Here is a 27,500-nt window from a genome sequence, read left to right as displayed (position 1 = left end):
CAAGAAGAAGATGTTTCATACAATACTATGAAGGAGGCAAAGAGATCCTCTCTAACACGAGGTCATCAAAGTCACACTCCAAGAAACTTTTTTAAGCAACAGCTGACTTCATGAATCCAGCTAGCTCCTGCCTCAGCACTGCTTCCCTCCACTAATGATTCTGTGATCCCTAGCACTGCAGCATGCAAAAAACCCTCACACACCCCAAATTACTTGTTTTCCCAGTATACAAGTATGGCAGAGCACCCTGCTCTTCCCATTCTACAGGGAGGAACCACAAAATATTGCAGTGGAAAAAAATATTTTCAAAGTCTTTCTCAATATTTGTACTCTTAACTCTCCTTCTGGCTGTTAACTTTAGTATTTAATGAAGTATTTCTCTGGCCTTGAGGCTAATCCTAAAAAGTTTTAAGTACATATACAGCTACTCCCCACACAGTTTTCTGGCTTGGGTATGCAGTAATAAATGTTTCAGAGACTGCATCTTACAACCATAGGCCTTTCACATAGGGATGTGTGAAAACATAGTAATAACCACAAAATTCTTACAGAATGCATTTAAGTAAACAAAATTAGTTTGTACTTGAACTTAGAAAAGAAAATCTAATTCATGACTCAGCCTTCTACAAACAGGTTCAGATCCCTCCTCATCCTCCACACAAGCAGAAGAGGGAATTATGCATGGAACAGTCAAGGCAAAACACAACTACCACCAAGTGCAGGAGATTACTCTCATCCTAATTTCATCCAGTTCAGTATTCTTTGCTTTCTTCCCTGTCAATATTTCACAGTGTATCAAATACAATTCCTTAAGAATCTATTACCTGCAGTAAATAGTTTAGAAAGAAATTTATGCATTTTGGAAAAGGTTACTCAAGCAAAGTCCATCCTTTCCAACAAGAGCACAAAGACACAGCTCAGACTTTCAGGGTATTTCAAAAGCATTAGCCTTTAAACTAAATTGCAACCTATGTGTCAAATGTTCAGTCATCTCCATTGGTTAGGCTGTTTCTAAGAAATAGCTGAAGATTCTTCCCTGGAAAATGCTCTGCATGTGCATTTCCTCCTGGATGAAACTACAATTCCAAAAACCATTTGATGTCTCGAGCAGTTCCTTCTCTGCGTTCAGGCTCCTGCTCCCCTTACACAGAGAATCATAGAATTTAAGGGTTGGAATGGACCTTACAGATCATCTAGTCCCAATCCCTGCCCTGGGCAGGGACACCTCCTCACTAGATCAGGTTGCACAAGGCCTTGAACACCACCAGGGTCAGGGCAGCCACCATGACTCCTTCAAAAGTCACCTCATCCTACATCAGACACAGCAGCTTTTACTATCAAGTAATTCATATCAACATTGTCCACAGCTCCTTTTTGGTGTATAACACATGCTCCAAAGTCCAAATAAAAGAGAGGTAGTGACTGTTTTCCTACAAAATGCTCCCACCTTTCAGCATTTTGCCTTCAGTTCTTGAAGGTAGTCTCAGTATACATAAACATGTAGCTTGAGACCAATTTTCCTCAAGTTTTTATTCTACACTCATAGTAAACGTCATGCTCAGCTGTTTCTTCAACACCATGAGTGTCTCACTCATTGCCTGCATATCTAAATATTGTTCAACAGCCATCTAGGTTACACTGCTCCTGGAGCACCAGAGTGTGATGCTGCTTTCCGGACGGGAGCGCGTCGGTGTGCTCCGTTAGCTGAGGACACTGAGCACTCACACACAGTGTTTTATTTCAAAACGCTCTACAAGCATTAACTAATCTGCCCAGCACCCTGCAAGGGAGGTAAGTATTACTCTCTCCTATTTTACAGATGAAGAAACAGACAGTTAAAGTGATTTGCCCCAGGCCACACAGCACACACCACACAGCACACACGGACAGCTGGGATTACTGTGACACTGTCCCCACTCAGCTGCTGGGATGCTCACGCCTGCCCTGCCAGCACAAAACTGAGGCTCTTGCTTGGCCAAAGGAGAAACCTTCCCTTGGTCAGGTCCCTCAGAGAAGAAGGGGTCTCCTGGAAAAAGGCTCGTGCACTCAATTGCAGGGCAAGCTCAGGGGGTCGTGTTTTAAACTTGCCACTGAGCACTCGGAAAGCCTCCAACTGAATTTTAAAATACACAGTAGCTAGGGAGAAACAAGTCACTCCACAAACCATGGGGGTTTCGTTGTTAATTGAGACCCCATAAAAATATCAGTAGAGTAAGAGTGGCTCCACAGTCTCCTCCCTCTTACTACCCTGTGGTTTAAGCTTCTTAGAGCCTTTTAAGACGGATTGAACCAGAGGCTGTTGTCCAACTTTGTCACATCCAATAATCTGAGCAAAGTTTGACATGGCTTTCAGGTGAACCCGAGTAGTTCCTATTTACAGTCTCAGCTAAACCACTTGGAAAGATAGTTCAGCACCACAGACCAGCCAGAGCCTCTAGGACTGTTTTCCAGGACTGCCAAAAGGAAAAAAAAGGTATTTGAACTAGAAACCAGGATATGCAGATTTCCTCTGCACAGCAGCCTTTGAATATTTAGAAGCAGCAAGATTTCTTTACATTTAGATCATTCTTTCCCAGCTCCCTTGTTAGTCTGAAAGGACTTGACTGGATTTCCTTACACCACGATCAGTCATTTTTAAGACGCAGCACCCTGCTTGCTACACATACACTGGTCCAGGAAAAAAATAATTGGGGAACACATTTCATATTGTTGAAATGAAGTCCACCGAAGCCAGAATTTACACGACATGACAACGTACTAATGCCAAACTGACACAAATTCTCATCTATGCGTTTTGGCTTTAATGGGTTAATTAGCTTGGCTGGATACAAATTTTAATTATCTGAGTTTGACATTAATGTCCTTGGAGTGTTGTCTATAAGGATTTGGGGAATCATAGACATTATTTTAGTTACTTCTGGAAACTGTGTGTTACACTGGGATTTAAATAGTAAGAACAGACAAGAATAGTGAGAACAGGTTGATCTATTTTGAAAAGTCAGACTTTGTGAAACAGGACAAGCTGAGACGAAACTGAAGCCTAGTGTCCATTGCTAGGTTCTGTTAGTCTTCAGGGGAAGCTCATGGATAGAACATAGAAAAAACTGTGAAAGTTAGGAAATAATCCCCTTTGAGAATAGGTGATGGGCCAGAAATTTTAGATTCAGTTTGCAGAACAGGTTGATCTATTTTGAAAAGTCAGACTTTGTGAAACAGGACAAGCTGAGACGAAACTGAAGCCTAGTGTCCATTGCTAGGTTCTGTTAGTCTTCAGGGGAAGCTCATGGATAGAACATAGAAAAAACTGTGAAAGTTAGGAAATAATCCCCTTTGAGAATAGGTGATGGGCCAGAAATTTTAGATTCAGTTTGCCTTCAAACTGAAGGAGGGGAAGTCTAGGTTGGATGAAAAAGTTTTGTTTTTTACTCTAAGGGTGGTGAGACACTGGCACAGGTTGCCCAGGGAGGCTGTGGCTGCCCCAATCCTGGTGGTGTTCAATCCAGGCTGGATGAGCCTTGAGCAACCTGAGCTAGTGAGGAGGTGTCCCTGCCCAGGGCAGGGGTTGGGGCTGGATGGTCTGTAAGGTCCATTCCAACCCTTAAATTCTATGATTCTATGATGAAGTATAATAAAGAATCCTGTATGCAACTGAGATTCAGACTTAAGATTCTGTTGCTGCTAAGGCTGGATGTAAAGTACCATGCAACCCAATGCACATACTCTGCTCCTGAATTCTTCTGGAGAGGGAAGGTGTTTCCCTGCAGAAGTACAGCAGCACAGCACAGTTACAAGTTACTATTAATGGGTTGAGTTACAGTGTGCTATTTTAAGTGTGTTGTTTATTTTCTTGCTTTTAAGGGTTTGCATAAGTAGATCAATCATCTGAGGATTTTTTAATGTATTTCAATAAATATATATTTAATCAGCAGCCAAATTTTTTTAACCAATAATTTTCCAACAAACTATCACAGGTTACTTGAAACAAATAAGATCTGCAGTTCAGCAGAGAGTGGTATCTACCACAAGCTTTACAAAACACCCTTCTCTGTTCTTCTGTTCTTTTCTGTTCATTTTTCTAGCAATGGATTTGTTTTAAGAGTCAAAAGAGAATCCTGATGGCTTTTTGTGTGTATGAATTTAAGCTCTCTTTGTGCTTGCAACAAGACACATAAATTCATTCCTTGTAACAGCAACTGCACTAGCTCTCTAAAATGCAACACAACCCTTTGTGTGGTAGTTTTGTGCCTTTTAAGGACAATCTTCATTCTCTTTTCCACGTTCCCTTGGTATCAAAACCAAAGTAATTTGGATTTTCCTCTGTAAAAATCTGTATAGGTAATTTGGCTTTAGGAACACTAAGTAAATGCAAAGCATTTCCCTCTTAGGTTCACACACCTCTGTAATTGCTGGAATTATGTGAGCACATTTAAACTCCTCCTAAAGGAAGGAGGTGGCATTCACACAACTCCTCTGCTGCCCAGTGAGAATTATAAACAGGTAGGGGCTTCTTTCAATCACAATATGTAACTTACAGAAAGAAGTCTATTCTCCTTCCTTTCTTCCACTGTGCTCTGGTTAAAATACCTAGACTGTGGTCCTGTGAGAAACCAAACACCTCCTGGGAACTGCAGAGCAAATTTAGAGCACTTAGCACTCCACCAAATCAGCTCCTGCCTTAACAAGGGTAAAGGAAGGAACTGATGGAGGTTATCAAACTAACAAGTGATCATCGCAAACAATGGGTAAAACAAAGTTCCAAAGCACAGTGACACAGAATTCTCCAGCATGCAGGAAAAAAAGCAGGAAAATTATATTATTTTATATATCAAGAAAAGCAACAGCTAGATTTCTTTGTAACACCCCCTGCACTTTTTGTTCTTCACCTCAAAAAATGGGAGCAGGCAAGTTTGGGTTACATTCCTTAGAATATTAAGGAAGTTATTTTCACCCTTGGATGGAACATGAAAACCTCTTAAGGCCTCACTTGTCCACAGATGGGAAATGGAAAACCTTCCTCTCATGTATTTTGGAGACAATATCCTTTTTTCTGGAAATGCTGATAAGGAACAAATTCCAACTGGTTCTCATCCCCTTCGGATCATCTTATTTATTAAAAACAATGGTATCTTTTAAACCCTCTCTGCTAAGCTATCGGTCAATTTTGATTGACACAAATATTTGTATTAAAGGTTACATCCTGCAATTTACAACTGGGTACTATCACAATACTGTATGGTAATGTAATCAGTATTTTCACTTCATGAATTCATTTGCAGCATGACACTGCAAGGGTATTCTCACACAGAGTGAAGACACAATTGCTAAGTAGTTCAACAATTCTCCTTTAAGTGGGATTTTTTTTTTCATCTGATAAATTTTGAACACAATAAAACCACTCCTAGTTCTGTGTGCGTGTTTTAATTTCCCACCTTTTAAAGTGCTTAGACACTTGGAATACCTAGCATACTGAATTAATCCACAAATATTTACAAGAAAAATCTATTTAATTTCCTTCTATAGTAACTACCACAGGGACTATTGTAATGAAAAATTTCCCATCTTAAAGAATTAATGCGATTACTGATATAGAGAAAAAATGTCATTTATATCATCACAAACACGTAAAAGATATAATCCCATATTCACAAAAAGAATCTTTATTCCCTCTTTGAATTCTGAGACAATGCAGTCTTGCCTTGAGGAGAACAGAAATATTATGAAGTACCTTAAGCAAGATAATTGTAGGATAAAAAAACCTACAATTGCATTATTGTTGTGCTAAACTGTGACATACTTAAAAAGCTAATTTCTTTTATTTTAATGGAATTTGGTGTGCATATCCTTTAATCTACTTCACTATTTTTCCACGTTTTCACACACAAACATACGTGTGAAGTGTTTCCCATTATCTGTGCTACCTGGTTTAACAAAATGCAATGAACTTAAAACAATTAAAAATATGCTTGCCAATTCCATAAACTCCATTAGATTTATGAACAGTTTGGGAACTAACTGAACATCTAGAATGTCACCAAAAAGTGCAGTAAATTAAAGACCTACTGCGACTCAAATATAATTCCAGAAGACACGATCAATATTTTATGAAAAAATAACATTTGACATGAGTGACTGTCCCAAATTTTACCAAACACGTTTCAACCAATCACATTGCTGAACAGTTTGCATCTAAATCAAAAGCTAAGCAAACAAAAATGTATCCCCAAAATAGAGCTTTTCTACAGCTATGTCAGTTAAAGTGCATTTAAAATTCAGTACAGTCACCCTTCAATTATTGCTTTCAATTAAAGAAATTTTAACCAAGAAATTAATCTGCTGTGTCTGGGCATTTCTCTACTCCACAGAAGCAAACAGTTTTTTCACTCGTTCTCCTTTAAAAAGCAAATTTAACAAAGCTACTAAGACAAAAAGGATGACCTAATTAGTACTAAGTAATATTTAAAGCTCTTCTATATAGTACACTCTTACTGCTACCCCTAACTTCTTCCAAGGCTTTATACTCTCTGATAGTGTTGGATTTATCTGCCACTATTGCTGCTTAAGCATGCAAATTCATATTCTCCACTCTTGTATGCATCCAACATACACATAAGGAATCAAACTGTAAAGAAAATGTCCTGTGAGCCTTGATTAAATTAACTCTTAGGGCACTAGTGTGCTCAAAGGCCAATGGGGTGACCAGAGGTCTCCAGTAGGGGAGACCCACACAAGATTAGTCAAAGGTGATACCAAAAACTTGCCTGAACCAGCAAGAAAGAAACTCAGGACTGAGTGAGTCATAGGAATCTCTGACCCTTTTCCACCTAAAAATAGGAATCTCTGACCCTTTTCCACCTAAGAGCCAGTCCCACTAGCAAACTTAAAAGCCTGAACAGATGCTCTCCCACTCCTCAGCGTTCAGGAGAGCGAGACATGAGACAAGACATGCAACGAAAATGTGTGTCTTGTATTTATTTCCTTGTAACTCCTAATCTCTGTTCAAGCACTGAATTACTAGAGCTGTACTAATTAAGTTCATTTCAGTGATCTGAACAGATTTGGCCAGCTAGTTATGAAAAAAAACCCAAAAAACATCCGTCTAAATTAAGTAGAGTAATATTGGATAAAAAAAAAAATTTAGGTCACGGAAGAAACAAACCAACAAATATTGCCAGCTTTATTTCAGCACAAGCCTTTCTTTGCTCAGTTCAGGCCCCAATTCCTATCTATCAAAGCCTTTAAGCACACACTGGCCTTAAGCACATGCTTACAAAAGCTTTGCCGTGTTAGGACCTTCCGCCTGGCACGCAGGACAGTCGGGGCTGCTGGCAGGGTAATCCCCTGCAGTGAGCATGCCCTCTTTTCCAGTGGGACTGACCTACTCACGAAATTTATGTCCAAAACAAAAAGATTAGGCACTAAAAATCACGTCACATTGTGTCAATGTAAGGCAGTGCCCAGTGTACAATCACCCTGTAAACTCCGAAGTGCTTATGCTCACAAAAAGTCACTGTGACCACGAGTTGTACCTATGAAAATTACCACAAAAGAGACTTCAACACTTGTGAAACATCAGTCTTGCACATTTGTGGCACAAGCAGCTGATTCATTTCATGCAGCAATAGCCTACAGGTCTTTCAAGTCCGTAACTTTCCTTTTAATTAGAATAAACTCATAAAACCTCCACTATTCTTCTCTAAATAGCATTCATTTAGTGTGAAAATGGTTTAAATTCTTTAAGTCAGGTGTGTTTTTCAGAGAAGTATACCAAGGAAAGAAGTATTTCTTCCAGAATCATATGTACTAATACATTTTTTTATCATCCAAAACTGAAAACAGCCCTTTAAATAAAAAGTTTGTAGTTAATATCAGTGTTTTGGAGCCTCCCACTGGCAGCCATCACACAGCTGAAGTGAACCATCAGCTGAATGGAGGGTTTATATCCAGCATCAATGACTGTTTTGCTTTAAAAGAAATTAGTATTTCTGAGTTCCTATTTTAAATGCAGTTTCAAAGATAATAAAGGAAAGAATCCAGCATTTATTGTGTGTCTCCCAGCAGACTACTTAGCGTTCAAACATCTCCTATGCAAAGGTCAAACGATTTCACTGAATGTAACGGTGACAAAAATATTCTGCAGCACTGAAAAAATATCAGGAGATCAAGGAAAAAGATGTGGACCTGAGATCTCACAAGAGTCATGATAAATAATGTAGATTCAGTTCAGTAAGAAAGAAAATTGCAAAGTTGTGTCAGGAGAACCAGACTAAGAAAGATAATAGGCCAAGTACAAATTACATACTTTTGGCAATGCTCTTCATAAAGGAATATTTTAAAGTAATATAGCAAATGAGTTTTTATTCAAAAACCCAACTTTTCTTACACAAATATTGCCTGCACAGAATTGAAAAAAGCCTTAGTCAGATGGGGAACCACTAGAGCTTTCTGCAGCAGGCAGCAACATGGATAGCTCAAGTCAAACAAAAATCCAGTACACAGGGCAAAGCTGCAGTGAGCACTCAGTCAGGAACAAGAGAGATTACAGGTAAAATCAGTACAAAAAAAACTTACTCAAATGCTTACCTGAAGCAAACAGCAAAGGCTAATAGGCACCAAGTTATTTTCCATTTTGCTGACATTTATATCAAATATTTTAAGCTCTCATTGTTTCTAACAAAGAGACATTTATATCAAATATTTTAAGCTCTCGTTTCTAACAATGACGTTCCAGAGTGTGCCATGCACACCACTTGCTGGTGGTCCTGGCTCTTCAAAGCCATGATCTTACCACTAGCTAAATGCTGGTGGTCCTGGCTCTTCAAAGCCAAGATCTTACCACCAGCTAAGAAGAGCTGGAAACTATCAGGAATTGTTTATCTGTCTCTGTGATGTGCTGCTATGTAAGATGAATTTGGTGGTGATCAACTGCATTTGACCTGGGGAGATCCAATGGATCACTCCACATGCCAATGGATGGGAATGTCAAGGCCTGGAGACAGAAACGCAGTGGAGCAGCAAGTGAGGTGAAAATAAAACAAGCAGGAGAAAAGTGTGTGTAGAGGGAGAGGAAAGATGGAAAACTGTATGGACAAAAAAACCTCAACCAAAACAGAGGATGAGGTAGCAAAGAAATACAAAACAAGACAAAGGAACAGAATACAGGACATAAGGTAACAAAGAGTAAAGCAGAATGTGGTGAAAACAAGACAAAGGAACAGAATACAGGCCATAAGGTAACAAAGAGTAAAGCACAATGTGGTATCCACTTTCTGGAAGAGAATACAGCATTGGGCACATTAAAGAAAGGTGAAAGGGGTTCTTAGTTTGTTTTGTTTTTTCTAATTACACATATCCAATCAACTATCAAGTAAAGATGGAAAATAAGGTGCTAAATTGATACGACACCTGAATGAGACTCCTGTTTGTGAGCTCACAAAAAAGTGAACAGTGCAGTGTCACAAATTTTATACATCAATACAAAGATACATAATTTTGACTGTTATGTTCAGAGACATACATACGTTTTTTTCTGTGCTCAACCAGGGCAACTGCCTGCTTTGCTGAGCATTTTGAAAACCAGTTGTCACCAAGAAGAACAGTAACCTCATTGGTGTGGACAAGCTTTCCTGGCATGAAGGCAAGAGGACCAAAAGGTACCTGTGAAAGACATAGAAGAAACTGCTGAAAAACACTAATGAAAATAAAACACAGACAGTGATATATGTGTTAAACTTTAACATGTCAAAAGTTAAAACTTTCAACAAAGTGAAACAGTTAGAAACCCAAAGGTTCTACAGCAGTTATTTAATGACTAAACCTTAAGAAATATTGAAATGAGCAGATCCATCTGAATTTAGTATTGCACTCACAAAATCTGAAGAGTGGTGTTTCACTAGACAAGTTGTTTCGCACAGAAAACTATAGTATAGCTGAATGCTCACACAAAAAACAAATTTACTTAATCTGAACACGTAAACCTTGATAATACAAATATTATCGTTCCAGTGAGTTATGTATTTGTTATACACAGACTACATTCATTTCCTAATGAAAGCCATATTAGCTTAGCTAAAATTTTTAAGATGCTTAAATAGGTATGGCCAACTCAAGGATGAGCTGCTTTCCTCAATCTCTCTCTTGCTGATAGTAATTACCTATAAACTTTGGTGTAAATCTGTGGGGCTACTATCAGGCCCACAGACAGTACCTAACCTCAGTTTGCTGTATCATTCACCAACACAGAGCTCAACCTCCAAGCAATATTCCACAGCCAGCACTTGTTCTGTAATGATTCTCCAGGCACAAGGACAATAGATAAAAGCAGAACACTTCATACACACTTTCTAACTTTAACAGGTGCTTCTTAAAATGTGTAACTTCCATTTGAACATGCATTACAATGTATGGGACACTTATTTAAGACACCAACCATCCACAGTGCTTGGGCAAATCCTATGGCTGAGGACAAGACTTGGCCACCCTCACCCCTGTCCCCTGCACCAGCCCATGGCATTCTGACCCTCAGGCCTACTGCCACCTGCCTGGCTGCCTCTGGGCTTCAAAGAAACTAGGAAACCAAAATCAAAGTTCAAATGCAGGTGGCAACATGGTAAGAACCACATCCACATCAAGTGTTCTCTTTCTTAGAGTAAAAAGAGATCTGTCTCAGTTTCTATCAGCTCCTTCTGCTTTATTCCTCTGCCTTGTTCTTCATTTCCTCAGCATTGTCACTTGCTTTCTCGTTACGTGTGGGATGAAGCAATTTCCTCAGCATTGTCACTTGCTTTCTCATTAGGTGTGGGATGAAGCAGAGCACTTGCCCTAGTGGATCTGTCTACATGGAAAGTGATCGTCCCTAACTTCAGGATCCAGGAGGGTCCCAATGCTTCCAACAGTTCTCCAACAGGCAGGATCCTGATGTTAAGACTATGCAGAATATGCTTTTCCTACATGTGTACTCTCCCTGACTTGGTTCTCAAGTAGCAGACTGCACCAGTTGCCTGTTCACTCTTCCCCAAAATGATGAAAGCAAAATTGAAAACACATGAAAATATTTGGCTAGCAGGATAGGAACTATTTATATACATTTAAAATAACAGATGTGAGTTGACATCACTGTTTCACCTAAGAACCTAGCTTTTTTAAAAAACTGAGGGGATTCTGTGCTTTGAAACAACACAATCTTTTTGCTTTACATCATGTGGCCACACATACACACAAGATAAATGATAACTACACAAGTAAAATCCAGGGCTGTATCATCAGCACAGGAAAGGGAAACACTCCCAACACGGTAAGTGTAGTCCAACAAGTCAACCCTGTATCTAAGCCAGGCTGCCAAGGCAGACAGGAGTCAGGCACTGTGTGCTGACATCAGCCACTCAGTTATGTACAGTACAACTTCCCTCCCTTCAAAAATGTATCCTGAACTGGACTTGAAAAGGGAGGAGCAAAAAAAGAAAGTGAGAAAAGTCAATTTGTTTAAAATTTCAGTGAGCTCGAGCCAGAAGGGCAAATTTTACACAGGGAGCTTTGCAGTTGTTAGGGACGATTCAAAGCACCAGAAAAGATTGCTATGTCAATGGGAAGACTGGTGGAACAAAAATTAGCAGCACCTTTTTATGTAAAAATCTATGCTCTAGGGTTTATTCCCATGAATCAGGAAATACTGCGGCCACTTTCTTCTCAGGATACAACTAAGTACCGTAATTCACTCATAATTATAGTTTTCTATACAATAGATTTACATATCAAACATGTCAGGTTTTGTGTTCAGCATTTATGTCATCAGCTCTGAGTTGTCAGTGACACTGTAATTTATGACGGGTTTCAAAGAAAAGAGAAAGAAACAGAAGCAAAGGTTTCACTGCTATCATAGTAAACGTAACATTACTGAGCACTGGCAACCTGAGCAACACCCCAGCACCAGTGCAGGCACCACACTAAGAGTCTCAGCCCATTTTGTTGTGTGCACATACCATGACATCGTAGGACAGTTTGTCAGGCAATGTTTGGAGTCGTTCCTGAAGAGCCTCATAATCACTCTCCACCTTCTTCCTGTGGACAAATTCAAGTTGATTCAATTTCACAGTTAAAGAGTTAATGTTTTTCTGCTAGTAAATCAACAGCACACAAAAAGTGCAGAAAAATTACCTATTTTACTCTTAAACACATATAGCTGATAGATTAGTAACTTATTTTAAAGACATGGGATGCCATAAGAGCGAGATTATTTTATAGCAATGTGTATTAAGATAAGTATGATTATTTTAGGTTCCACATGTCTTTCTGAATTCGGATTTTTCATGATGCAAAGAAACGGTCATTTCACTACAATTTGTCATATCCCACTCCATGTTCAAGTTATAACACCACCAGTATTTTAAAAAGTAACTGAAAATCCAGTTTATTCGTTTTAAGAGGCAAATTCTTCAAAGTATCACTTGTAATGAATCACAGAATCATAGAATTTAAGGGTTAGAATGGATCAGATCATCTAGTCCCAACCCCTGCCCTGAGCAGGGACACCTCCTCACTAGCTCAGGTTGCTCAAGGCTCATCCAGCCTGGATTGAACACCACCAGGGTCGGGGCAGCCACCACGTCCCTGGGCAACCTGTGCAACACTCCTGAAAGATGGCTCAACCATCAAGATTCTGTCATATCTTCAACCCCTGACAAAGGACAATACAGGTGAGAACATCCCTTCTGCTACTTCTCTATCCAAAATGTAAATAAGGCTCATGCTGGTTGTTGCTACCCAGGAGAGAAATGGCTTGGTGAACTGAGACAAAGCATTCCCACACCTGTCTCTTCACAGGACTTTGCAAGACACAGCGTTTCAATGGCTGCAGGGATTTTTCTTCGTGTGCAAAACAAGTACCTACACTCCCTCTAAAAAAGCCTTCTTTGGTGAAGATATTCTGAAACGCTTAAATTTGTCTGGAAAAAGTCTTTTAATGGACCACTGCCGTCTTGAAGATGGTCAGAAATCAGCTCCTGCATGAAGTAGCTGGCAAATAAATGTCAGGTTTGATGATATTGTTTACTTGTACTTCAAAATAGTAAACATATATATGGTAGTAAATTCTGCAATAAAAGGCAAGTGAAAGCACAGAGCAGCACACTTAACAACCCTGACCCAAGATGCAAATTACAGGTTTTCTGAGGATGATTCAGGAAAGCAATCTATAAATGTGCTGAAAAATGAATGTCATAGTTGATAACACAACTCTCAAAATATTACCATTGATTTTCTTAGATTCATACGCAGAGTGAAATCTTTTTCAGCATTCCTTATGAAAAATTATCTGATACTCTTATGTTTTGACTCATTTGCTTTATTGTTGAACTTCGGTGTAATCACCCTACTTTACACCTATTTTAAGTTGTTGAACTCATCCTGGAAAAAAAGAATTTAGGTTTTTATGCCACTTGGACATTAAAACCACATTCCACATAACTGATTTACCAAAGATGCTTACTGCTGCTTTGCTCTGACAGCAGATTTCTCCCAGGCATTTTAGGCAAGTTACTCTGTCCACTGCCCACATCAGAGTGAAAACATAATTCATTGGCTTCAAAGAGGAAGGACAAACTCATGAATCTTAACAAAACTCACTGAGATGTTTTGGGGGAGGAAGGAATATAATGACAACTTGGTGTCAACAATAACAATCCATTACTTAATGCTATTTACAGAATCCAGCCTCTGCTTCAGAGAGCTCTGGATTTGAGAAATGGGCTCCAGCCACTCACTGAAAAACAAACACCATCCCCAAGCCAAAGGCCTGGCCCATGTCTCAAATGCAGAGAGAAGACTCCACAGGAAGAGTATGAAAATCCCCCCAGTTGCAGCAGGATTAAACATTGCCATCATTTCATGGCTGAAAGTCACTCAACATTTCTTCATTAATCTGAAAAGATGACACTGCCTTTAAGGTCTGACAGCTGCCAGTTAGTTACTGAGTAATCTGACTAGGGTACAGGAGAAAGCACTTGCCACAGGAGCTTTGTTGCTTTACAGAGCAAAGCCTGTCTCTTTTTTCAGTGGGACTGAAACCCTGCTGAGCAAGACTCCACCATGGGAATCTCTAAAAGTGAGTTCACATCCCAAACTGGACTGGGCCAGAGAAGAGCAGCAAGGCTGGTGAAGGGACTGGAGCACAAGTGCCATGAGCAGAGGCTGAGGGAGCTGGGGGTGTTTAGCCTGGAGAAGAGGAGGCTCAGGGGAGACCTCATCACCCTCTGCAACTCCCTGACAGGAGGTTGGAGTCAGGTGGGGGTTGGTCTCTGCTCCCAGGCAACCAGCAGCAGGACAAGAGGGCACAGACTCAAGCTCTGCCAGGGGAGGGTTAGGTTGGATATTAGGAAGAGATTTTTTCCAGAGAGAGTGCTCAGGCATTGGAATGTGCTGCCCAGGGAGGTGGTGGATTCCCCATCCCTGGAGGTTTTCAAGCTGAGACTGGATGTGGCACTTAGTGCCATGGTCTAGTGACCACGGTAGGGTTGGACTTGATGGTCTTGGAAGTCTTTTCCAACCCGGTCGATTCTATGATTCTATGATCAAGATAAAGAAAATTAAAATTAATCCTTTGAAATAATTGGCCTGAAAGGCACTACTTAAGGAAGAAAAACTGACCTCCCTCTTCACCTACAGCTGATGGCCACATGAGCTCTGGGCTGTGCCAGTGATACACTTTGTCCCAACAGGCAACAGAGAGCCAAAGTGAACAGGGAGAAGAATACTGAACTCCAGCTATGAACATGTCCCTAGAAGAGGAACCACGTGTCTAGATATTTAATCCCATACCAGATCCATTACTGGATTCATGGCTTTAGAAATATACTTCAAAAAGTGCAGTGAAAAATGAAAAAGAAAATAATTTAATGGAAATATATTGAAGCTGAGCATTTTAAAACCCTATTGTTATTCACCCAATTCTATTTAACATTCTTCTGTGCCACTGACAACTTAAAAGGTCTTCTATGAACAAATTACTCAGTTGAAACAAGAGCACTCAGCTCTTGCACAATCAAGATCTAAATAAGGGTACTAAATTTTAAATAATTTTTCATAAAGACTCTATGAAGATTGTATGGACGCTGTACAAACTGCTTTCCTCTATCACTAAGTTGGGTTTTTCTTGTGACATTCTGTGCCCAAACCCTCAAGTTCATGGGGCCATGGCCAGAGTTTGCATAAAAGCAAACACAGAAGTATCTCCTCCTAGCACAACAGCCAACCCTCCTAGGCCACTCCACACCCCTTGGCCATTCTTAAAGAGGAAATAATTGTCACCCCTTTCCAAGCTTTTAAAAATCTGCTCAAATTTTAAGGCTTTCTGTCAAATAGTGGTTTTCTGCATATTGTCTCTCAGTGACAGGAGGCACACACAGAATTTCACATGGGACCAAAGAGGTGCAGACACTGCACAGCTCCTGAGAAAGTGCATGTGCTGGAGATATTCTGCCTGACTTCACCACAGCAGCACCAGTAGGCACTTCAATAATACTGCCCTTATTGAAAATTAATGCAGCCTCTGAATTTTAAACATAAATGAAACGTATTAGTTTTAGATTATTTTTGCGAGCCAATAGTCAGAATTTAATACGATGATGTGTATAGATTGCCTTGATTTTTTTCCTCTTATCCAGTGCTTGCAGCCTATGTGCATTTAAACTAAAAACATTTGATACACACTAAATATAAATTATTTGCTCTGAGATCTTTCAGGCATGAAGAAAAAGCCTCTTAAAATAAATTTAAAATATTATATGCTTGATGGTGTATAACCAAAGGTTTAATCTCACCACTAAAGGGGCAGTTGCTGTGATTCTGCAATAACCCTGCAGACAATAATCAAGACAGCTCCTGTTGTTCTCTCAGTAAAATCATGGTAAACACAGCATGGATATATCGTAATTTGATATCTGTAAGATCAACTGTTCTATCTCACACTAACTCATAATATAAGATTTCATTCACCATTAAATGTACATTTTCCTCAGATGCCATACAAAACTATTATTTACTAGGCATGTTTACTATTAACCATAGATTGCCAACAGAGAAAAAAAGTGCCCAGAGATAATTTTTTTACGTAACAAACCGTTTCTTTTAAGTATTAACAACTAAGCTTTAGCACACGGTTTACTGGGAGAAAAAAAAACAGTGAAATATTACTTCCACATTGGTTTAGCATGTGGAAGGGGAAAGAATTTCTTTACTTGCTCCATAGTTAGAAAGAAAACAAGAAGAATAATTCTATCCTGGGAGAACCTTTTCACCAATCAGCTAAATTCAGCATTCACCCCACAAGGTTACTTGGGCAAAAATGACAAATGAGATGAGTATTTGAATCAGAAGTATAGACACTAGGGCACACTGTACTTGTGATTTCATGATATCAGTGAGAAATATATACATTTTAAAGACAGTACACTGCAACAATTCTGAGCTGCTGCTAACTATAATCCCCCAAACACAGGATTTGGATCTCAGCAGAATAAACAGCAATACTTTATTAAAATATAACTAGGTTACTGATCAGTATTTTAAGCATGGAATCAAACATTTTTTACTCACCAGTGCTGGATTTTTTCTTGGCAGCTAGTGACCACCTGTCATTAAAACAGATAATTACTCATGAAAAAAACAAGGCTAAGCACACAACTGCAATGTCAACGCATCAGAAACTACAACAGCAGCTTTACAGATTTGGTCATGTCTCTATATACATTTTTATTTGTCAGGGCAAAGGCATGTGAATGGTAGTCCTTAAGCAGCACACTTTATCACACACTAATGCAGAGTGATAACCAGAGGAAAAAAATTACAGGTTTCACTTCACATTTCGGTACAATACCTGCTCCACAGCTATTACGTGACACACGATCTGAGATAAGTAGCAGTTTGTGCAATCTGCTGATCTATTTTCAGTGTTATATGTTTGCAGAAGAAGAAAACAACATAAATTATCATAAGACAACAGTGTAACTTCCATAGTCCGTCATTAAAAACGAAAACAAATGAATCTCACACACCACCAAAAATGTTTTTCCTGTATCAGGACATCAACGAATGTTTCCATTGGCCATTTTTACTTGGAAAAAAACCCCACAAATTAACTTTGTGCTGGTTAAGTACATGGATATTTACACCACTATGGGCTGCTGCTTTCCCTTCTGGGCATCAAAAAAGGTAACTTTTCATCCAAACATTTCACTTCCTTATGCTCCAGGCTTTCCAAGAGATACACAAGAATTTCCAAAATAAAGCACATTATTAATATTAAATACTCTTTCCATTTTATCTGTATTTTTTTAGATTATATGTACATATAAAAAAACAGACAGGATGCTGAAACCTGTGACCTTCTCTGCCACAATTATGTGGAGATTGTGTCTTTCAAAACATACCCTGATCTCTGAATAATGGTTACCAAAAAGATAACACAAACAATTTCATTCAATTATATGAAATGCAATGAAGCCATGAGGCAATTAAATATGTCTAGACATCTTCTCAATATAAGCATTTTCTAGATTTTTTTTTTACAAATTTCGTTTCTCCTATAGCCAAAATAATGTTAACATTTGAAAGCAATTAATGAGAAAATTTGCAGAGAAAACAATAACATACATTCAAGTACCACTGAAATCACTGGAGCAGATAATTCTTCTTTTTTTTTCCAAGCAACAGAATGAAAGACAATTTTTTTTTTCAGTTAGCATATGTGCAGCTATTGCAGAACAGATCTCAGACCCTGCACTTTCTACTCATGTAGGAGTGGAAAAAAAAATGGGACTACTTTGTGAGCTAATAATTCTTTAAACAGAGTAAAGTTCTTAAATGAAAAGGATCAGCTCTACATTTGTGGTTATGCTGTTTGATAATCCATCAGGAGAGTCAAGCAGGTAGCTCATCCCACGTAAGCCAAGTTTAAATTTATCATCTGCTTCCAACTCCTACAAATCAAATGCCTAGCAAATATTTTCCTTAATGTGCAAGCTAACTATTTTTAAGCTGAAGAGTAAATATACAGATTTGTATAGGACATCAACTCAGAAATCTAATTGGCACTATCACTATTAAGCCCATTTTAAGAGTAAAGTTTCCACAGAAGTTATAAATTGTACAGTACAGCAAGGAATGATTACAATGCTAACACACACTGGAGCCACCACTAACAAGTCCGAGAGTCAGAGCCTATTCCATCCACATCCTTCATCCTTTCAGATCTGGCAGTGATTGCGAAGCACACAACATAATTTAGCATACAAAAATGTTTGCGAAATGCTTAAAGAAAGTTCTGATTTAATTGCCCCATTACAGATGAAGATGGAAGAGACAGGAAGCTTTCCATTCCCAATACATGACTTTCCACGCATGAAGTGAGCTAAAAGCACAAAAAGAAAAGCCCTGCAAACCATAAGAGCAGCATGTTCATTAACCTCTACATGATAATCCTTTCGTAGCTGCATATTAACTAGTTACATATTCATAATCATTTACATTATTTAGAGGACCTTCTATGAAAATTTCCAGGCTATATCCATTAGCTGCAATGTTAAAGGTTACACAAGATAGTCTACTTAATGTTTCCAGGAAGCTTTTTTAATTAGTAAATATGTAAATTGGGCACATATGCTTTTTATGTTTTTTAAAAACAGTCCATCAGTAAAACAGCACAGGGGCATGTGCTGTTTCCATCACCCTTTATCCCCTTTTAAAAAAAAAGAGAGAAAAATCAATAACACCAATCAATTTTAATTTAATTCTTCTTCTTTGATATAATCTCTCTTGAAGGGATACTAAAGGGTGGAACCAACAACAAACCTTTTCGTTTCAGTGGCCACATAAAACGAGACCTTTCACAGAAGTGCTAAAATATACCACCTTAAAAATGTTGCAGGCTGCACTTCTGGAACTGAAGTCTATTAAAAGAATAGAGAGAATAAATATTGAAAAACAGATGGAGATCAATTATGCATATGTCCTTTATTAGGTCAGTCACACTGTTTGGATAACTGGTCTTATCACAGCAAAGAAACAGATAAATATATAAACAAATCTTTGATTCTTTGCCTTTAATCAAACACAGGAAAATCATTAGTGTATCTTCCACACATAATTTATATCTAGAGTTACAATTAAAGAATGAAAATCCCTTTTAGGGTAAATAAAATAAATGACCTGTTTGTTTGTACACTTCACTTCAATTTGCCTGGACATCTACTGCCACCAAGTATGCATTACTTTTCAGACATTGCAGGGGAAGTGGTATCAATAAACTCTGAATTCTCCTCTTTTAGCCATAAAAATGTATGAGCTTGGGAATGCACATAGTTATCAATGGCTTATCTGCATACTAAAACATTTATTAAACTACTCTTGCAGCAAACTTAACATTACCTAATCATGGGTCTGGTTATTAAAACAGGAACTACTGTCAGAAAACACATTCCATAACCTTAAAAGAAAGCAAATGGGCAAATACTTTGTTTCCTTCCTTCCCTCCAAAGCAACCTGTTAAAATGTAGAACTTCTCAAGCCCCTGAGCAGACAGAGCCAGCCCTGTGAGTTCCACAAACAGTTCCCTTGGGGCAGTGCTGGGAGAGGACACTCATGCACACCCCTAACCCAACCTGGAATTCCTTCTGGATTAAAAACCTGAACCATTAACACAGGAGATATTGTGCTGGTTCTGCTCTCACTGCTACTAGGCTATTTCAAGGGAATCCTGTGTTGCTGCTTTTAGGGAATCTCTTGTTTCTAGGTGCCACAAGCAGAGTCGCAGCAGAGCAGGATTAGCTTTAGACCTATGATCACTTCCAAGGTGTTCCCAAATTCCAGTGTTGCAGATGTGAACATGGGGCAGTTTGCAAGCTAGTGACTCCAAATCACCCCCAGGCAACTCCTTGATACAGCCAAAGACTTCATTAGCTCACCAAAGGGAGACTTGCTTCTGTCTGCACCACATTCTCTTTCCAGTCTAGTCATACTCCTTCACCAGGATCTTCCATCTGAAGTGTACAAATTCTCTTTGGAAAAGCACTGCACTGATTTTGCAGGCTGAGTAACTTCACTACGAACACTGGTCAGGGCTTGGAAGCCTGAGCTCCTAACTCAGCAGCCAGGCACTACAACCACTTGCAAGGTTTCCTTGGCAATGACAGGTGACAAGGATGCTGTCACACGAAGCAGATTTCACCTGTACCTGCCCATGGGTCTCTAACCTATTCCACATTACCCCACCTTTCCCCAGCAGGTCTTCACCCTCTCATACTGGGGCACCTCTTTCCTACACCTTTTTTTCCTTGCCTGCTGCTTCTGCACATGCTCCCACTACTAACAGCTCAATCTAATTCTCTGTGGTGCTTCTGATTATCAAAGTGGTGCACTAATAGTTCTGCCCTCCTCTCCATCTCAAGACTATTTTATCTCATTTAGGTACTCCGAGGTGGAGTCCATTCATGTGAATGTTTCTCTCTCCTAAGGAGCTGGGCACTGCCTACAAAGGTGCTGGGTTTAGCACACAGAGGGCAGTTCTCTCTCATCTCTTCTGAACAGCAACAAAGCAAGTCAGAATCTTATTTATGAAATAAATGTGAAACTTACAAGTGAAAACATGTAAGCTATAGAGTTGGTACTGGTATCATCCACAGGCAGCTTTGGGTACCAATGCTAAACCTGCTGCATGTGAGTCACCTAGTTATGTTCAGGTCCAAAGAAGTAGAAACTGGTATTTTTGAGATGAAAATAAAAATGCCCCATCACATTAGGAAGAGGTCCTAAATGAACGAGTGGCCATTCCCATGCTTGGGGGTATCAACATGCAAATAAGCAGCAAGGAATAAAAGCAAAGTTTCTCTTTAAACAAATTGCAAGTTAGGCATCTAAGACACCAAGCAAATGTCTGCTTGCACACTTGAGTGTTTTGCTTCAAAACTGTGGCTCACAATCTGGCTGGTCTTCTGAAATTAGAAGCTAGGGACACAGATCTAATCCCAGCCCTGATTCCGTTTCTTCTATATGGCCTTGAGCAAATCACAACCTCTCAGTCTACATTTCTTCATCTGCAAAATGGGGATAATAGTATTAACCTACCCACCTCAGAGTGTTTAATGATGATTAATTAATGTGAGAAAAGCACTCTAAAGATGTAAGAGCACTATATAAGTGATAAAGCATTATTTACCACTTGAAAAGTAATCTGAATAAAATCAGATATGCAAGTAATTTGTTTACATGTAGCAATAATATAATTTGTGACTATTTAATCTTGAATTAGTCTCACTTTAAACATCCCTTTCAATCACATTTCCAGTTACTTAGGGAAAATGACAGTATAGAATACTTTTTGGTGGAAGCAAAGCAAGTAATGAGGTGGTAATTAAAGTAAGGGGCTAATAAAGTCTAAATCCAATGACTTGCCTTCGGGAGACTGTCCTTGTCATTTGGGACTGAAAATATCTGTTTCAACCTTGGTTCTGTTGTTCAGAACCTTCCACCAGCTAGAGGTATGCTGGCTGCCTGAAATGCAGATCCATGTTTGCAAGGCTCACGATAAATCCCAGATAATTTCCACTACTGACCTCCTTCAGATGACTGCAACTCCGCACAGTTTTAACTGCTTGACCTTCTACTTTCAACTATTTACAGCAGTTGACACATGCCCATGAGCTGCCTCCATCTGTAAACGTCTGCAGCACCAAAACCCACTCTGCCATGCAACTCATTCATGAGTTTTTTCTCTTGCATCCCCAAACCTTAAAAGTTTAGTGCTGAAATAACCAGTTCACAATCTGACTTTACATTCCAGAAGAACACTAATGGGTGGTCAAATATTTAATCATCTCTTGGTAACAAGGATGTAACAAGCCACACACAAAATAAACATTTAAAATGAATTTTCATTTTTTCCTCTAGGAAACTACACAGCACTTGCCTAAAACACAGCAATCACTGATGGAGAAAGACAGAATTAACATTTGCACAATTGTTTTTCCTAGAGCCCCATTTTCAATCAAAAAATGAAATAAAACTATTAAAAATTCTTCAGTCTGTTGGCACACTGTATGATCTAATGGAAAAGGAGGAAATAAGTTCTGAGCTCTCATATTCATTCATTAAATCATATTACTCAAAAACACTACATTTCAACAAATTATTAACATAAATCCCCCTTCGGGTGGAAACTTTTGCCTTTTGAAGAAATGTGTTTGAGAAGAATACTGAAGGATAAGAGAGACTGAAAGAAATTTGAATCATGGCAAACAGTTCTTTCTAAAGGAAAAAATGCTGCTCAGAAATATAACCACAATTTTGACCTTTCCTTACAAGAAAAAAAGTGAAGATCTACTATTTTCATGTTAATTGTGTACACACAAGTGTGTCTTGCAGTTTTGCAGGAAATGTTGTATGTAACTATTACCTGTCAATGATTAAGTTCTGACCAAAACAAGCTTAAAAATGAGCTTAGATATTCTGCTTGAAACACCTAAGAATGATAAAGCAGAGAGAAAACACCTCATGTCTTCTTGGCCAGCTGGGAAATTGTGCCCTCTCAAGACCATTTGATGTTGTGACCACGGCTGTGGGTGCAGGTCACACACACAAATGATTTGAGTCACCCTGCACAAGGTTGGCACACCACTCCCCTGTGACTGCCTGGTGGGCAGTGTCAGCTTACACAAGACAGCACCTCCTCCCTCACCTCCAACCAGAAGCTCCCAACAACTTTACACTGCTGTCAGTCCCCTCTGGGAGGCATTTCAACCCACAAACCCAGCAAAGACTCCAAAGGCAGCAGGATGTCTTCTGCTAAGTGAGTGAGTTTCATTAGCTCTGAACAAACTGCACTGGTGCAAGCAAAGAACAAACTGGAGTAAGGTCTCACTGGTAGCAAGTCAGCATCCAAGTCCTGTAACTTCATCCTGAAACACAGCTAAGGAACCTGTAACTTAATATTTTAGTTTACTTCAAGTAAAAATATTCATGTGGCTATACCACAGCCACATTTGCTCAGGTACCAAGGGAGCAGCAGACCAACATGAGCACTGAACTCCCATGATCTAACCGACCAAACATCTCGAGCAGGTTTTGCAAGCTTTGATGACATGTATGGTTCAACAACTATGCTGCTAGCAATACCTAAGCTAACTAGCTTAAAATTGCCATGAGCTGTGGCACCTGCCCCACAGACATAGCTGCAGGCTGTGGTTCAACATTCAGCTGCAGTCCTGAGTAAACTATTTGTCATCCCTCCCTGTCTCCTGCTACTCTGTCTTACCCTTCCAACCCTGACACAACCTGCTGGCAATTGTAACCACATTAGGGACACACTGTGGCTGAAAAATAGTTCAGAATGAAAAACAAAAGAAAGGCAAAAAGGTCAACAATGAAGTTTGGTTTTAAGCTGGATCCCAACACAGGGCACTGAGCAGTGTCACAAATGTGTCACCCTAAAACGGCTAAAAGGCAAGAAAGAGCAGACATATAATAATAATTTTAAAAGCTAAGATTAAAAAGTTGCTTAAATTAAAGTCACATAGATAACTCATGTAATCATTAATGAAAATCCTGAACAAGTGACCGAGACTGTTGCTCACAACTGCTCTGACTTGGTACAAGCACAGCCACAGCTCAAAGGGTCAGTCCAGGTTCACCTTCGCTGGCTCTGCATTCCCCCTGCCACATCCATGCTGGCACCTGACATGTACATTTTGGCATGTGTTCCTTGATTCCTCTTACCCACAGCAGCCTGATCCCAACTGTTAGTACAAAAGTGGTGGAGGAAGTCACACTTTTTATGACAGTGACACCAGTGCCCTAAAGCCTCCGACACCGAAACAAAGCCTTAGTGCAGCTGCTGCTCTGAGGGCCTCAAGATACACTAAATATGATTCCCAAACAGGACCCTGGACACTGCATGTACTCACAGCATCTGTAGACATCTTAAGGAGCTGCACAGTTTAGCAGCATTTAAATTTTGTGCATATAATCTCATCTACACATCTTTGTTACTAAAGGGACTGGACACACACACAATTGCCCACTGCAGAAAAAAGGCTCTTTAAACTCGTTTGTGAATAGTTTGCCTTTAATTACCATTAAAAAAAAATACTGAAGACCTGTTAATTTACTTTACAACTCTTGACACTATATAAACTAGTGAGTATTTAATTCATACTAATAAGAACATAGACAAATATTGACTAAAAAAGTAAAAGTGATGATCAGTTAACACTGCAGGAACAGTAAGTATTCCATTGAAAGCTTCCAGATAATGACTGAATTAGCCCTTTTACTTGAAAGCAGCACATGAGAAAACATTATTGGAACCACTGGACAGAGTGGAGTGGATCTCATCACAAGTTTCCAAACAGGTAATGGTCCAGGTACCTTTTTAAATAGGAATATGGCAAATAAAGCTGCAGACAGGTTCTTTTTAAAAGGAGCAGATCAAACCAAGCTTCAGACACTCTGTTACCTTTCCTCAAACAGTTATCATGTAAAATGAAGTCCTACTGCACTGGTGTCTCACACCCAGATTTTCTCTAGATTCTGTTAACTTGGATGTAAGCTGGAAAAGCTGTGGGAGACACTGCACTGGGAAGCACACTGAGGCTCATCAGCTGAGTCCACAGGCAGCCAGTTCCAGATTTCCAGTGGCTCCTGCAGCAGCATGAAGTGTACAAGACCCTACTCAGCCTCACTGCCTTTCTTCTGCAGGAACAGCTTTAAAACTGCCAAGTTGCTGATTTCATAGCAGAGGTATTCCTTGAAAAAGACTTCAACAGGAGCAGTCAGCCCCGGAAGTAATTCATACAAGAAGAGAAAACAATTTAAAAGAGTGTAAGTTTAGGATTCTGTGATCTGTTTCCCCATAACCCACCTACAGGTTTTTTAACTGTTAAAAAATTACAAGTACCCAGGACCTCAAAAACAATCTGGAAACTAAAGATCATAGAGCTCTACAATTTAAATTCATAAAAATTAAGAATATGTCACAATACACAGTGGCCAGTGAGTTACAGTAAGAGCTGCACTCAATCTAATTGTGCTTTGTTGTCATGATGAGTGACAGGAGAGTCACTTCCTGGTCCTAATTTCCCTAAAAGGAAAATAAAAAAATGTGTTTGTCAGTGCAATATCCAAAAAAAAAACCCGAAAAAAACCCTCATATTGCCAGTTAATACTGGAATCCTTTAGACTCTCCATGCCTGTGTCTGCACTCTGGAAATGTCTCTTGGGTCTAATTGGTTCTGTAATGTCTCCCATTACACCCATCCTCATTGCTTTGCTCAGAAGCTATAGAACATATCATCCCTCTGTAAATTCACTGTCTACACAAGTCTTACCAAATCACACAGATCTGACTTGTCAGCTTCCTATCAGTTAGTAATCCCAACCCATGTGATGGCAGGAATAAATGTATATCAAATATTACGTTTGAACGCAGGCTCTATAGCATGAGAACCCACCTAGTTAAATATTCATTTTATAATTCCTGTACTAACTTGCAATAGATTTACCACAGTATTTTCAGCTAACATATATTGCGTTCGCAAGTAATCCACGATACATACATTTTATTCTTCCCACAGAAATATTCACAACTTTACGCAGGCACTGTGCTTCCAATGATGGTCTTTATCATGAAAATTACTAGATATTCTTCTATAATTTATCCCCAAGATACACATTCTAAGTCATGTTTTTATACAAAGTGCCTTTAGTAGGAGCACTGAAAATTGCTTTTAACAGTTTGGTCTTACTATCACCACAAATTAACAAGATGAAATCTGTCCAACAGGCAAGCAGTCCTAAACAAGAATTCAAATTACTTTTCACCAGGGGTCCTAAACCTCGAAGTTGCAGCCTCAATCCACTTAAAGACAAAGTCATGAACATCCTGTTCTTTTAAAATTTTTAAATGGGAAGGAAGGCACAGTTCATGAGTTCTCCAGAACTTTAGCAACTCTTCAGCACTTAAAATCTCAAACTCGTAGCTGAACCAGGGTTGTACCTGGTTGTGCCTGGGTGTTAAAATAACCAACCATGACTCAAACATCATCGTTTCTGCTGCAGACAGATACTCCTGTAGTGTTACACTAAAGGTTGCCTTCAGACTAATGGGAATAAATAAGGTTTCTTTATACTTAATCAAGTGTCACTGGGACAGCACAACATCACTGCAGTAAAAAGAAATATATCTGGCTGCTACAATGCCAATATGTAGAGATATCATGCTAAATAACTTAACTATGTGTTGTGATTCTCACACTACCATTACTAGTTTACCAAAGTACTGGCGAACTAATTCTCCCTCATCTTTGTCCTGAGATCTTCATGAGTCTTCAACCTCAGTGATTCTGTGAGAAAAATATGAATCTCTGAAAAGAGGCAGCGGAAATGAAAAGACCTCCTCCATCTTAAAATACAATATTTTCCTAACTGAAAATACTGTTGTAATCCAATTATACATATTCATTGCATAGAGGGAAAGTCTACTATGTCTTCATCATGACACTCCATTGTAACCAAGATATGTAGTTCTTTAGTATAATTTCATATTGAAGCTGAAGTGTTCCATTTTTTTTAGCCAATTTGCAGAAATTATGTAAAGTTTCCCTATGATAAAATATAATTTTGGTACATCAGCCTAACAGAGGCTTAATTAATGGTCTCCTGGGCCTCCTTTTCACTGGAGCAGATCTGTTTCAGAAGAGTCTTAAACTTGCTTACAGAGGGATCTTACCATGAACTGGGAATAATTCTGTGTGCCTGGGACAGACATGTGCTTACGCATCAGGCCTGACTGACACTACTAATGTACCAGGGAAATTATCCCTCACCAGATCCCACCACCTTGAAAATCAAGTGAAGGAGCCCAAGCAGACGAGTCATTATAACCAATTATTGGTGTAATGGGTTACTATCCATGCAGAACGATGTGGAGTATTCCAGCAGATCCTCTTACTGTTCATCCACATTAATAGTTGGCTACACAGACCTTTTAGCAATGATCTGAAGGGCTGTCCAAAGGGAAAAATGGGCTGTTCAAAAGGAGATGTGTTTGTACACACAACATTCCAGGCAAGGCACATTTTTATGCCACTCAGGTGTTACTCAGTTTTCTTACTCCTAACTAAACCAGTGTGTGACAAAACACAGGCAAAGTACTTTGTTATAACTGAGGAGCGCTAATGAGCATCTTGGAATTGGCTTAGAAGAATTTGAACCGCGTGAGAAAAACGAGCAGAAAAAGTGAGAGGTGTGCAGACTGGGCAAACGTACTTGTGGCAAATAAGGTGTCGAATATGACCACAAGTTAGTTCGCCAGGGACTCCCACAAGGACACAGAACTCACTGCAAGGCTGGGACTGCCTCTGTTAGCAGGGTCCACTTGCCTTTGATCATGAGTGTGACCTGCAGGATACCTTGGAGGTAACTGAAGGTACCTGAGACCAGGTATTAGCAGGGCCCACCTGCCT

The 27,500-nt window shown here is 39.3% G+C and overlaps 1 protein-coding gene across 1 annotated transcript in view; it reads right to left on the bottom strand.

Annotated features, from left to right (window-relative positions):
• Positions 1-16,619, bottom strand: part of URI1 (URI1, prefoldin-like chaperone) — a gene marked incomplete at its 5' end in the record, with an annotated part of 30,414 nt that extends 13,795 nt beyond the window's left edge. The window contains 3 exons of the mRNA XM_009069525.1: positions 9,519-9,654; positions 11,976-12,054; positions 16,585-16,619. Of these exons, the coding sequence (XP_009067773.1) occupies positions 9,519-9,654; positions 11,976-12,054; positions 16,585-16,619 (250 nt within the window). The remainder of the gene's footprint in view (positions 1-9,518; positions 9,655-11,975; positions 12,055-16,584) is intronic.
• Positions 16,620-27,500: the final 10,881 nt, after the last annotated feature.

The sequence above is a fragment of the Acanthisitta chloris genome, unplaced genomic scaffold, assembly GCF_000695815.1.
Source record: "Acanthisitta chloris isolate BGI_N310 unplaced genomic scaffold, ASM69581v1 scaffold6592, whole genome shotgun sequence".
NCBI classification, from domain to species: Eukaryota; Metazoa; Chordata; class Aves; order Passeriformes; family Acanthisittidae; genus Acanthisitta; species Acanthisitta chloris.
The sequence above is the reverse complement of the archived record's forward strand: the minus strand, read 5'-3'. Positions and strand labels throughout refer to the sequence as shown.